Source organism: Centroberyx affinis, unplaced genomic scaffold (assembly GCF_046629955.1).
Source record: "Centroberyx affinis isolate AG114_WGS23_722 - 3 ecotype Tasmania unplaced genomic scaffold, CSIRO-AGI_Caff_v1 ptg008026l_1, whole genome shotgun sequence".
NCBI lineage: Eukaryota > Metazoa > Chordata > Actinopteri > Beryciformes > Berycidae > Centroberyx > Centroberyx affinis.
The window spans coordinates 1-14,651 of NW_027284015.1; the positions used below are offsets into that span (position 1 = coordinate 1).

Here is a 14,651-nt window from a genome sequence, read left to right on the forward strand (position 1 = left end):
GCCCGGCCTGAGTTAAAGATGAACACAGAGGTAGATGGACAGAGAGAGAGAGAGAGAGAGAGAGAGAGAGAGAGAGAGAGAGAGAGAGAGAGAGAGAGAGAGAGAGAGAGAGAGAGAGAGAGAGAGAGAGAGAGAGAGAGAGAGAGAGAGAGAGAGAGAGAGAGAGAGAGAGAGAGAGAGAGAGAGAGAGAGAGAGAGCGCCGGGCTGTTGCCATACCACTAGACTGACCCTATTTTCCATGCTTTATTTGCTGAACTAATTCCACGAGGCACCAGACAACAGCTAATACTGGTTCTGTTACAGTACAGGACAGGAGGGTGTGTAGATGTGTGTGGGCATTCTGTGTGCACATGTGTCTGGAAATCTGCCTTTGTGTTGCTTTTAGTGAATGCTTTCAGTTTCTGTGGACATAGATGAATCATTCAGACAGTGTTTTCTCTATAGATTTTCTTTGTAGTTGTGGGGGTAATTTTGGTCTGAGACCCAGGTTTGGGACCCATTCAGGATCAGTTTAGGATCAGATATTTATATCGTTATATATGGACAACTGGGCTGTAATTGAAATTGTTTAGAAGCAGGCTGAGCAATGTGGCCAGATAAATAATTCAGTGTATTTATATTCTCTAGCTGTGGAGGACCACCAAAGCTTAATGAATGTAGAGGAAACCCCGCTTAAAACATGTGTGTGTCTGACCTTGATCTCAGGGAGCTGGAGGACCTCTGGGAACACGCTGATGCAGTTGGAGTGGGCCAGAGAGTGTGTGCATGCGCTGGCAGCTCAGGATGGTGGTAGGCACAGCCCTCAGCCTGTTGCCGCTCAGGTCCAGCTCCTCCAGCTGTTCCAGTCGTGCCAGCTTACTGCAGGAGGTGAAGTCAGGGTTATACTAGAGTGCTGGTTTTGCAAACTTTATTTAGGAAGATACACGATTTTTAAACTCATTTTTTCTTGTGACCAAAACCTGATTACGCAGGCAGGCCCTGAGACAGGATAATGAAGCAAAATGTACTGTGTTTTTAGGATTAGGACAACTAAAAAAAAAGCAGGGGAATGTGAGTAAATGTGTATGTGCGAATGGGTGGGTGGGGGTCAGGCTGCAGTCCTGCAATCTTGAAGTAAGCCTATATTTAAGTGCACAAATACTGGTAATCTTCAGCATAACATAGCCAGATGTAGCGTTAGATCTCAAGTGCAGTATGTTTTGGGAAACTAACCCTCCTGACCCAGTCTTTGATAACTGGAACACTACTGAGGGTGACAGTGTGTCTATGTGAGTTTTTTTTTTATTTGTCCTTCACTTCTCCAGTGTGTTATTTATAACAGACTATTCCAATGAGACTGCACAGCTTTATATATTTTTACAGTACATTTCAAGGTAATGGGGCAGCAGAGCAAAAAGTGTGCTTCCTAAATGTAGTTATCATATTGAAAACATAATATAATATACAGTACAGTTTTGCAGGCTCAGTTTGTAAGTGTATATAAAGTATTTTACCTAGCAGTGAAGGTCTGCAGCTGATTGTAGGCTAGGTGGAGCACTCTAAGGTGACCATGTCCAGTCAGGAGAGGAACACACTTGTCTGTCAAGCTGTTATTGGTCACATAGAGCTCCTCCAGGCTGCTGAAACTCTCATCTGATAGGCTAGCTGGGGGAAGACTCTCCAGCTTATTGGCTGATGCATTTAGGTATCGCAAGCTGTGATGAAATCCCAAGAAAGAATATAAAGTTAGCACTTGAATGAATGATTGAATGAACGACAGACAGACGTTAAGACAGATAGACGTAAAGACAGATAGACGTAAAGACAGATAGATGTAAAGACAGATAGACGTAAAGACAGACAGACAGGCAGAAAGAAAGAAAGAAAGAAATAAAGAAAGAAAGAAAGAAAGAGCAGAGTTTTGTGTGTTGGTGTGTATGCTGTTGTCTTGGTGTGTGTGTACCTCTGCGCTTTGATGAACAGGTTGTGTGGGAGCTCAGTCAGGTGGTTGTGCTGGACGTCCAGGACCTCAAGCTGGGACCTTTCCAGCCTGTCAGCCAGCCGATGCAGATCGTTCCAGCCCACCAGCAGCTTTCTCAAGCTGCCACTACACAGCAACCTACAGCACACGCAGACAATAGAGGAAGCTCACAATTACAAGCTGTGTAATTGTGTAGAATATGTAGAAATCTCTAAGTGCTTAACATGAAGAGAATTCCTTTTAGCCAATAGGAACTCTGTATTAGCCTGATGAGGCTGCACCATGCATGTGCACCCAAAAGAAGCTATGTACAATTTGCCTGTGGGGTGTGTGTGTGTGTGATGCTCACCGTATGGGCAGTTCAGTAACACAGTTGTGACTGATGTCCAACACCTCCAGTCTGCTGCTCTCACACACCCAGTCCGGGACACAGTCCAGCTTATTCCTTTAACACACAAAATATGGTCAGCAACCAGGTTATAACCAGCACATAACCTACTCTTCTGTGTAGTAAACAGGACAGTGCAGTGTTTATAGATAGTATGTGTAACTGGTGCTTCATACCGGGACAAATCCAGAGTGGTAAGGTTCTCTGGCACAGGGTTCACCTCCAGCTGTTTCAGCTCTAAGAAAGACACATAGAACATGCGTGAAGCTTAATGGTCTTAGTGTGTGTACGTATGGTGTGAAACATGATCTGTTTAACGTGTATACCATACACATGTAAGTGTTTGTACCATTGTGTGCAGCATGCAGGCCCTTGAGGGTGTGGCCACTGACTCTGAGGAGGGAGAGTGAGTTTCTGTCACAGCGGAGGAGCTCCAGCCTAGAGAGAGGCCTGACATCCAGCTCTTCTAGGCCAGCGTCCCTCACGTCCAGCTGGACAACGTGGGCCAGCTGGCCTGCTTCTCCCACCATCACCCTTTGGAGCCGGTTCAACCTGTACAACACGCAAAGTACAGAGAGGAAGGAAGAACATGAACATAAGGAAATAGGGCAGAGAGGAGAAAGGTGAGACTGTTAGTCAAACCACAGAAGCATACATTTAACTCAATATGACCTATTTGGTTTGAATGAATGGAAATCCATCTAACTTTATTTAGTTCATTATTTAGTTTGTTTATGTTATTTATCTGATGTTAAGACTTCTAAACCCACTGAGCACAATTAGCAAAACATATGGTGATGTGGAAATATATACTATTCATTTTGTGTAATTGTTGGAATTTCCTTGATGCATGCAACTAAAAACATTTTCACTGCAAAACAGACTGTACAGAGCATCTCAGGATGTGTATGCATGTTTCAGATTTTAAATAAGACTTGGTGCAGTACTAAGAGGTTTGGGTAAAAAAATGCTACGTCAATGTCAGTGGAGATATGCTTACCTGAGATCTACGTGGCGAGCAGGCAGCCACTGCAGTCCAGCCATGTCTAGGACAGAGAGCTGGTTCCCTGCCAGGCAGAGTCTCTCCATGCCCTTTAGTTTCTCTAGGACAGGGGAGATGCAGCTGAAACAGTTGAAGTATAAGCCCAGGTAGGTCAGGCCCTCCAGAGAGCCCAGTTCCACAGGCAGTGAGCTCAGGAAGTTCCCGTCCAGAATAAGAGTCTGCAGGCTGGGCACAAACACCGGGAGATTAGGGGGAGGGGATTTTGAGGCTCACACTAATGATGTATTCTATCATCTGTAAGTCTAAAAAAGGTCTGTCTCCAGGTTGGAATATCATTGTTTTATGATCAAAAATTGTCTATATGCTTTGCCATCACTGTCACAGATGTGCTTGACATTCTCCTGCATACATGTGGCATAAATGTACATGGCATTCAAAAGCAAAAGTGAGTTTTGGTGGGATTTAAAATGCTAGCCTAAATTCTTTAAAATCCTATTACAACAGCATGTCTGAAACCGGATTTGTTCACAACATGTGCTAAAAATCAGATTTTTGCAATCGACTCGCTAACATCACACAGACACGCACACATGCAAGCATGCACATGCACACACACACACACAAACTGACAACTGGTGGTGGATACAATAAGTGAGTGCAGGGACAGCATCAGTATGACTCTGCACTATGATCATCTGCTCAAAACCACTGCATTGTCAGGACAGGAATCTGGTGCACAGCCAATTGCTCACTTTATACACATCCTGACAAGGATTCATCTGCAGTGATGGAATGACAATGACACAAACGCTATCCTATCTAATGTCTCCTTCAGCAAGGTATAGGTCACCATCACCAAGGACAAATTCTCCTCTCTGGCAATAACCAAGCAAATTATCATCATCATAATCACATACTAGATAATAATACTGCAGGCCAGGTCATTATTTCCTTTGAGCCCACTCACTTGTGCATGGTTCCTATTGCTGCAGGCAGAGAAGAGAGGCAGTTTCCAGACAGGTTGAGCTCTGTTAGCGAGGCGATGTCACACAAGGCCAGGGGAAACTCACACAGAGCGTTATTAGACAGAATAAGGCTTCTCAGTTTACAGAACCTAGAGAGAAACAGAGAGGCATGAAGAGAAGGGCAGACAAGGAGAGAGAAAGAGAGATTAATCCATCAGTTCTATAATCAGACCTTGGCCTTCTGCTAAGGGGAAGCTCTAACAGAAACATTGTGGAAAAATATTTTAGTTACATAATGCCTGTCTGACATAGGGAAAACTACCAGGGAGGAAGCCTGTGTAAGATCTTGACAATAACACAAGAGCATAACACACAACCACTATTTTAAGCAAAATGTTTACAAGAGTAAAAACGTTCACCAAAACAATGCAGCATGTGGGTATGGCAGGCACTATTTGTGTGTGTGTGTGTGTGTGTGTGTGTGTGTGTGTGTGTGTGTGTGTGTATTTAGTCTAACAGTTCCCTGGCCTTCCCAGGCTAACCTAATCCAGTTCACAAAGGGGCCAGGGTGAAAGGCTGTGCCGGATTCACGTCCTTCCGAGGGAAAGCCACAGCCACACCATGGGAAAACACATTCCTGAAAACACCGCCTGGGAAGCGTGTGTTTATGGAGGAACAATGGGAGCATATATCCATTCCCTTCAAAAGCATGACAGTTACAGTGGGCACTGAAGCGCAGCCAAAGAACTAACAGAAAGATAACAAAAGAAAAGACAGTGGGGCCACAGGCAGAGTTCGGCAGGTAGAGGCAAGGTTGTTGTACAACATATGAACTTTGCTCTAGTCGCTAATCGGCTGTTTTTTATTTAAGTGGTATTTTAGATTTTAAGATGATCATAGAGTGTGTTAACATGCACATGATATTCTCGATAATAGCTTATCTCCTGGTTTAAGTCCTATTTGGGATAAGCTGTTTACATACCATCTTTAAGTCTTGATCACACACATCCTTGTATACATGGATAAAAAAAAGCCCTTATTCACACTCATACAGTTATGCACATTCACGCCCGGGAACTCCACAGTACAACCACAGTCTACTGTTAGCCACTGAGCAGCTCCACTAAAGCAATTGGGGGTTTAGTACCTTGCTCAAGGGCATCTCAACAGAAGCTGCAGGGGAGAGCAGCTAATATTGCTATATCCCAGGTATATTATTCAGGTTTCTCTTAATCAGGATAAGAGGTCAAACAAATAATTAATTAGTTAAATTACTGTACTGTACTCAGTAAAATACTGATGTTTATGTTTTCCAACTACAAAACAAAAAGCTTCCTACAGCATCCTACATCCTACTTGCATGTGTATGCAGTCACTCAAAGGAATTAACCTGCTGAAGTCAGACGGAACCAGTATCTTTGACAGTGAGAGTCTTTCCTAATGCCATGACAGCAGCGACCAGTTTGACTAGGCGGCTGACCCGAACAGAGCCCTCTGCCCCAGAGGTCAGGTGGTCGAATGTTAAATCTCTCATCACCACTGTAGCTTGCTTTTAATCATCCAAGCCACACAGCCACCCACGCAGGCATCATCTGTAATTTGATCTAAGCCGCTTCCTCTTCAGACCTCTTTAGACCATATGGTAGCTCTCCAAGAGAGAGAAAGCTGTTGAGGGACAAACCTCATCCAAAAGAGAGACAGAGTGAGAAAGAGAGGAAAAAACTCCTTTTCATCTTTCAGCCTCTCCTGTTCCCTTGTTCCTAAATCCTCAGGCTGGTGGCAGGCCCTGCCTGACTGTGGTGTGGGGAGTGCTGGTGTTAGAAACTCACCTTGTGAGTGCTGCAAGACCCTTGTGTGGGGACATGAAGTTGTGTTTGAGGTTCAGGTGGGTGAGGTCCTGGCTGTAGAAGAGCTGAGAAGGCAACTCCTCCAGGCTGCAAGACGACAGGTCAACTGAGCTCACCCTCTGGGATGCAATCTGACACAGTGGGAGGGATGGATGAGAAACCTTACAATGCAACTTTACTTGTGACAACGACAATTCCACAACAAGAGGCACTTGAACTGCATAATGTCCCGCAATATGATCAGCATGATATATTAAACATACGTTACGCTAATGAGGTTATTGATTAAGCTAATTAATGCATTATGTCAACATATTTGTCTTCACATAACACATGGGTGAGAGAGAACTCCATATCTTAAAGCAGGGATACTCAACCGAGTGCCACGGAGGACAGAGTGCATGCAGGTTTTCATTCCAACCAAAGACTACAGCAAGTGATTTCACTAATTAGTTCCTCCTCTCCGGTTGAAGGTGGCTAATCAGTAAATCACCTGCTGCAGCATGGGCATAGACACACATACTCATAGTCACACACTGCGTACCTTTGCAGCATGCCTGTGCCAGCGGAGGTGCTCTGTGTAGGAGTCATAGCTGATGTAGTAGGTCTGGCTCTGGGGTCCGGCTGAGCTGAAGGCCAAGCAGTGGCTGTGTCTCCTCACCTCCTCCACCTGCATCATTGACCACACATTGGTTTCCCCACATCTTTTCTTTATGCAAAGCTTTCTAGGTCTAGCCTACGTAATGACTTGTTCAAAAAATAGAATCACACTGTCACTCATTTCTCTAAGTGCGTCTGCAGTATCAAAAGTACATCCAAAGGTATTCAGAATCTAATTAATTAATGATAGTGGGTTTTTTTTGCGTACGACTGTCATCTGATCATTTTGGGCTTACATCCACGATCAAAGAAATCACATTTGTTTTCATTTGGTGTCACTGGGTTCCTCTGCTGATACACTGTCATACAAAATTGTATTGTAAAGGGAACAGGCAACAGACAGAGACAACTTGATTTATAGACACTTTCGCATTTTCCAAGTGTGATCATATGATCACAAGTACTGGGGCTTATTTTAAGGATACGGAACTGATTCCGTCTATGGGGTGACTGGCCCAAACCTACAAGTCTCCTTCAAAATGGCTCATATGGCAGAGATCCATCTACTATTTCTGCAGTGTAAGACAGGCTGATTTTTAAGTACCTAGCCAGGACAAAACGTTAGTCTAGCATATATAAGGCATACAAGTATTTGACAAAATACCTTTCCTCCGATGAGGGGGAGGATATGCATCTTGCCCGTGTGGGCGTGTTTGACGGACGAGACAATGAGACAGGTTCCACTCAGTGTGACCTGGCGCTTTGACCAGCGGTTAACTGGCAGGGCCAGTTTCCCTTTCCGCACATTGAACACCCCAGAAAGATGTACACGCTCCGAACCTCCCACACTCCGTGGCTTACCTGGGGACAGAAGGGGGGAGAGAGAAACAGAGAAATTTGCCCCCATGTTATTTGAGAGTAAAAGAGACCATTGGTGATCATGGGTGTCAACAGTGACTTTTTCACAATAGTCTTTTTGCATCATAGAAACAGTTATTTTTAGCTCTTTGAGAATGGAAGTGGGATTTTGTGAATTAACGCACACACACACACACACACACACACACACACACACACACACACACACACACACACACACACATACACACACAGAGTTCCTCTTTCAGAGAGTGAGAGGGACAGAGAGCTGTGGTTATGTAAGCAAATTCTAATAGCCTGTGGGTTGAGAGAGAAAATGAGAGTGAGCAGTCATTCAGGCGTGATTTGTTACATTAACCCCTCACTGACATACAAAGCAATGACAGTTCAGTTACAGTCACAGGGCAACCCGAGGGATTAGCTAGAAAAACTAGGCATAGAGAAATAAAGGCCCATGGCAGCCAGGCAAGTAGACACATTCTAAACTGGCTTCAAACTGATTAATACATTCCTTTCTGTGTCTGCACTCTCTGCTCTGCTGTTCACATACACCAGAGAACCAGAGAAAGGGAGACACATTAGGAGTCTGAGCCATTGAGACGTCTGAAATCAGATTAGCTTGTTATGCAATGTCTTACAACACCAGTGCCAACACCAAGATCATCCCTAGAGCCTCCTCCAGTGACTTAGGCTAAGCGTGTCACTTAAGTTTCACTGGGCCCTGGGCAGTACATCGGGACAAATGAACTCCTGAACCAATTAAGAGTTCAAACTTTTCCAAAGATTTGTTGCATCAGTACTAGAAATATCAGACTTTAGCCCTTCTCATCTTGAATCAGCTCCTGATCAAGGAGGATGATATCATCACAAACAATAGCCGTTAGAGAGAGGGAGAGGGGGAGAGAGAGGGAGAATTTTGTCCTCATTAACATACCCCATCTCCTGTCCTCACTTGTCCTGTCTATTCCCCTCCACAGATGTACTACAATATCTAACCTAGACAGCCATTATAAAACATCAGGCCCTAGGATTTTGGATTTGGAATTATTTGGGATGATGAGGTAATGAGTTGGGTAGATGTGGGCGGTACCATGAGGAACTTGATCTGCAGAAGGGAAACCAGAGATAATGTTTCCCCTCATTTCTCACAAGTGTGTCGTTTAAACATTTGTCACATGTGCAGAAACAAGCACGTAATTTGTGATAAGCTTAAGACAAGACCTACTTGGCTCTGTGAAACCAAATACAAAAGCCTAATTTGCCAACCTCAGGATTAGAACAGGGCCTCTGCATGAAAGTCTGCTGCCCTTCCAAGTGAGTTAAAGCGCCAGTCTGGCTGCCTGAGAAACGTATTGTATCCCACGGCTCTATATGTGCAGTAGGGTTTTTGGAAATCTTGGGGACTGACTAACTGACCCTACTGATTGACCAACAGAGACTTACACTAGCTGCTGGTCGCAGATAAAAACTGAAACCAAACAACATATGTTGTATGAAACTTAATATCCACATTCATTGGGAATGGCTGAGTAAGGGTCATGCTGGTCACATGTTCTCTATGAGGGGATAGAAGGCGACCATCACTTAGCCTAACTGTTCTAAAACCAATTAACTCCTACTCTCTACACTAAAACTTGGATAGAACAATGCAACTGATGGAGCAGATCAAACTAATTCTTCTAAGAGTACACCATTTTCAAAATAAACAATTGTGGAATGCGTATCCTGTATGTCCACCCTTCCCTGGGTGGAGCAAGCAAGACATAGGCGGCGTCAATGTATATAGGCTACACATACATGCCCTTTCCTTCCATCAGTTCCTCTGAATGGGGAACATCCTGTCTCTCAACAAGTAGCCGATGACCACATCCTGTTCATTTTAGAGTGAACATTCTTGGCATTTCTTGTCCTTAAAATACCCTGGATGCCTCTGAACGCACCACTCATCTGATACATTCATCCACAGTTTTGCTATCTTCTTCTTACAGCAGCAGTTTCAAGACCTTGCTTGAGGCTTTCTCTCATTTTAGCCCACGATCTGAACCAGCATTTCAGTTCTGATACAACAGCATTGAGGTGTACAGCTGATATGGTGCTGTCATGGCAACACCACAGGGACGAAAGGAAATTTGCTTTCACAGTCTGCAAGTATTTAGGGAGTTTTGGGCACAGACAACCGACAAGTTTGGTGGGTAGTCAATTAACCTTGTAAAGTAAAGCATTGACCTCTGGATACTGCAGTTCCCAGCTGAAGGGGAGCTTGCTGCTGCCGCTGTCTCAGGTATATCAGAAACACTGAGGAGGTGAAATCTGAGTTCCACTAAGGTCACTGTTCTCTTGCTGTCAGCACAGTGTGTGTTAGAGAGAGTGTGTGTGTATGTGTATGTGTGTGTGTGTGTGAGTGGAGAGAGAGAGAGACAGAGAGAGAGAGAGAGAGAGAGAGAGAGAGAGAGAGAGAGAGAGAGAGAGAGAGAGAGAGAGAGAGAGAGAGAGAGAGAGAGAGAAAGAGAGGCAATGAGCATTTTGCAGGAGGGATTCTGCTGAGTCAAACTCCTCTGGCTAGACTCTGAACACCGACACCGGGAAACAATTCATCCCTTCCAAGAGGACAGGACAGTGGTATGTGGCAAAACGTAATTGGTGTCCATTGAGCCAGCTACTTAGCACAACTACTTTAGTCCAAACCAAACTTCTTGAAATCAACCATGGACTGACCCAGGTCGGAATCAGCATGGTCCGTAGTGACTAGATACAAATTCAGATACATTTCATTCCAAAACGAGATTTCAAACCATTTGACAAAACTTTCACCTACTCCAATAAAATGATTGCTGGCATAAAAGCAACACATTCATTTTTGTATTGAAATCATGCACCATCAAGGCAGTTGCTTACAACATATTATGATTTTGAGGATAGAATCATGTTTTGGAAACACTGAATGATGAATTTCAGGTAATATTTTTTTCCAAAAATGGATATATAGCACTAATTAACACTTCATGTTTTGTGATTTACAAATTGATTAAATTGTTTTTTTTAATTGTTTTTCTACAACTGAATGGCAGTAAAAATAATTACTACATGTGTGACATTTACTGTTGAAAAACAGGGGTATGGTGGTTGATCAATTAAGTCATCTTGCTCCCAGGACTCTCAGATGTCACAGTAACGTGAGAAAGATGATGTGAACAGGTTGAAAATAGGTGAGAGTGAGAAGGGAGTCACTTTCAAAAGTAACAATTGTGTTGGGATGACTCAACATCAATTGCATTGATTTGTATGACTGGAAAATTAACAATTTAAAAGAGGGAGGGAGCAACAGAATTAATATTTTTCCATTTTCCCATCAAGAACTATGAGAACAACCCTGAACAAATATTCTAATGTCTATGGTTACTTAGTAGTGTCTATGCGAGCCTGTCCATTTGAGTAAGGGTCATTCTATTCTTGACCTACCCCTATTTTCCCAGTGACTGAACAATTACTTATTATTATTACAACAACTATTTCCCCATGAGGATCATTACGGTTTCATCTAATCTAATAAGAACTGTAATAGCAATAAACTTGATGCGCTCAATGCATCCTTGATGTAAATTTGGCAGCCAAATTGAGTGAGAGGAAGGATGACAAACCTTGTGGAGAAGTAATACAAAATCCACAGTGGCCTGACTTCCCTCCTCCTCTATCACATTTCTCCTCTCTTCTACTTGTTCCTCTCATGCCAGTACCTCCACTGTTCTGTCATGCCAGTCTTTCACTGCTTGTGTCATGGCTGTCTATTTGTCTGCTCTCTCTAGGGTGACTGGAAGGGCCCCTGCTTTCAGCGGAATAACTCCACACCATGCTTTGTTTCTCTGTCATGCTAGTGTGGGAGCCAAGAATGAGGGGAAAGGGAGGGGGGCATTTATGCAACATTTTCAGGACAGGAGAGAAAAGACGGACACTCCTGAGCTGGGCATGTTGTCTCAAAGCACGCATCGGCATGTAGGCTACAGCACGCAATGCAATGTGGACAAAGACTCGGGACAGATTCATTAATGTTCCCAGGGGAAGACATGAACAACACACTCACACTTTAATATTCAAAAGCACCTTTTCAGTTAGGATGGGGAATGGGAGTTAACTCAATTTAGAATATGTTAAAATTCATACATTAAATCACACCATGGGCTTTTGACTCTTTACTTCCACTGTCTTTGCCGAGGGTGTCAGAAACAAGGTCAAAAACAATTTCCAGTGGTGCTAATCCCATAAGAGATCATGGCTGTTTGCCCCATCCTCTTAGCCTGCTTGTCAGCAAAAACAAGATCATCATCAATAACAACACCACCACCACACACCACAAACAGCACAAAAACAGAAACAGAATTCATAATGCCTCATGATTTTGGTCTTTGGCATGGCAAAAGAGCACACCTGTTACCTCCAGATGTGTCTCCCTACAAGCTTACACAGAGGGGGTTGGAGTGGGTTTACAGGCACAACACTAGGCATTGTCCCAGCAGGACAATTGAATACACTTGTTTAACAGTCCGACTGACCAAACACAATGACAGCACTCACGGTGCGCTGAGAATGGATGAACAATGAATGAGCAGAGACAAGCCAAGCACAACTAAAGTGGCCTTCTGTAACTAGCAGCTAGGGGCCATATGACAGCTAACCTAGGCTATATGGAAATGAATGACAATGAATCTAACCAGAATCATGTCATCATTTTGACTAGAGAGCTATGCCTACCTGTACCTATTCCTTTCTGGAGAAACTGGCGCTCACCTACCAAAGATGTTTTGAGCCTTCTACAACTTAGACAAAAGTACTCACCAAAGTAAAAGCGTATCAGGCAGCCAATTTCTGGATTCATCCCCTCCTCCTGCACTCTCCATGGGTCTTCAAACCCCAGATTAGTGAGGTATTCATTTAATATCTGCAGAGGCCTCTCATCATCCCCCAGCCGCCGCACAACTCCACCGTGCAGCTGGACAATGAGGGCCGGGGTTGGACTACTATTGATGGGGTCTGACCACCCTCTGCTCTCCCCGGGGATCTCCAGGTCAGGCTGGACAGATGCTGGGCTGGTCAGGGGCCGAGTCTGGGAGCTGCTACAGCATTTAGAGGGAGGTTTGATTAGGCTTGGAGTATCTACGTTGCTTGCTATTCCAGCATCAGTGGTATCATCCAGTGTGCTTGACAGCCCGTTGGGAGCATTGCAGGGGTCTGTGGCGGGCAGGTCCACTTGCTGGTCTACAGCGGAGACACTAGTTGGATGTGTTGGGGAAGAGGTGAGCTCTACCTCGTCTGAAGAGCTCTCAAACGGGTCAGGTCCCTCCGTGGCACTGTCACAGTTGGGGCTCAACACTGAGGTGTCCGTACCCAGGCCCAGTCCATCACTCAGTGAGTCACGGTGCTCGCTGCTTCTGGGCCCACCGGGGCTGAAGTCCTCACAGGTGCTGCTCTCCATGTCTGAACCTGAGTAGAGTCCGTAACAGTCAGCCACACTAAGGCCCAAATCCATCCCCAAGCGGTCATTCAAATAGCCCTCTGAGGAAATGTTGCTTGACACCTTTTCATCTGTAAGATGACTGCAAGAGAAGTTTGTGTCTGGATAACACTGTGTTGTGCTGCTGCTGTACTGTAGAGCCTCATTCTCCTCTGCTTTGGCGGATAAAAGAGAGACTGGGAAGACTGTCTTGTTGACATCCACATTCTCACCAAGACTTTGTTTGTCATCTGTCTGTCCGTGACTATCGTTACAGTTGCCATTTAGGTCCATTAAAGCACTTGTTTTGCAATTAATTCTCAAAATTGCTCCAGCTTTACCCCCACCCAGCTGACTTGCCATCTCTCTAGCAGTCGTGTCCACTGTGCAAAGCACCGGTCTCGGGTAGGAGGGCGTGAGCCAGTCGTGGACATGAATACAGCCCCGCCGGAGGTCCGATCTCACCCATGCTTTGTCAGAGACCTGAAGCTGCTTTGACTGCTTCTGCCGAAGAAAAGTCTTCCTATCAAGGCTGAGTGTGTTCAGCGGCGAGGCTGAGGGAGTGGGGTTCGCCGCCTCCGCCGAGGACACGGCGGGGGTGCCAGTGGTTGGTGGAGCCCCCAGTGAGAGATTTCTCTTGTGCCTCCGCCGTCTCCTATTCAGCAAAGAGTTGACAGTAGTAGTGTTGTTGACTGATGAAAGATTATAAATATTGGCTGTTTTAACGGTGGGCATGTTGATATTTTTGGCCGCACCACCAATAGCGTTGGCAACTTGGTTTTGATAGATCCCGTTCCTTATCGCAATCTGAAGTAGGGAGGTGGTTGCAAGTCCCTTCCCGAAGAGTTTCGATTCTCCGCCCCCACCATCATCCTCCCCAGTCGAAGGTCTCTTTCCAGCAGACAGTAACGTTAATCCACTTGGCTTCCCAGAGTTACTATCACGGTTAGAATCAGGTATCCCTTGTGGTGTTGATGAAGTTGAAAGGGCTACCGACTCGTTTTCCTTCACAGTCGTAGCCCGTGCACTTTCCATCCTGGCTGGCTAGCAACAACGGCGTTAGTTAGTTAGCAAGAACACCCTGCAGGTGAATACTAGCTTGCGTTAGCTTACAGGCGTTAGCTCGCTCTAGTTACTAGCTAACTCAAATGAATATGGCTTCACGTTAGCTTAGCATGCTACGGTACTCACGTAGTTCGTTCAAAGAGTTAGTTAGCTACATCATCCCATTTAATATGCCCGCTAGCTAGCTTAGGAGAGCTAACTAACTGGCCGAAACGGCAAATCGCTTTTCTACGTTACTTGGTCGCCATGGAAGCTAGCGCGAGAAGGCGCGACTGCTACTGTACAGATGATGTGACGGCCAGCAGTACACGGTGGACAGGGCGTGGTCTCATTGGATATGAATTATGCTGCCTTCAAGTGCTACCCGAAATGTCGTAATTCCATTTTTAGCGCACATGGACGACCCAATGAAGTGGTAGATGACACTGGGAAAGTCGGAATTTTATTTGATACACGAG

The 14,651-nt window shown here is 44.8% G+C and overlaps 1 protein-coding gene across 1 annotated transcript; it reads right to left on the bottom strand.

Annotated features, from left to right (window-relative positions):
- Positions 1-695: 695 nt before the first annotated feature.
- LOC139639970 (PH domain leucine-rich repeat-containing protein phosphatase 1-like) lies at positions 696-14,431 on the bottom strand (the record flags this gene model as incomplete). The annotated part of the gene is given in 13 exon segments (XM_071514140.1): positions 696-755; positions 757-859; positions 1,495-1,695; positions 1,944-2,099; positions 2,311-2,406; positions 2,526-2,586; positions 2,699-2,901; positions 3,350-3,577; positions 4,320-4,466; positions 6,147-6,295; positions 6,709-6,834; positions 7,429-7,625; positions 12,474-14,431. Coding segments are annotated over 13 exon segments (3,417 nt in total), but the record flags the coding sequence as incomplete, so codon positions are not given.
- Positions 14,432-14,651: the final 220 nt, after the last annotated feature.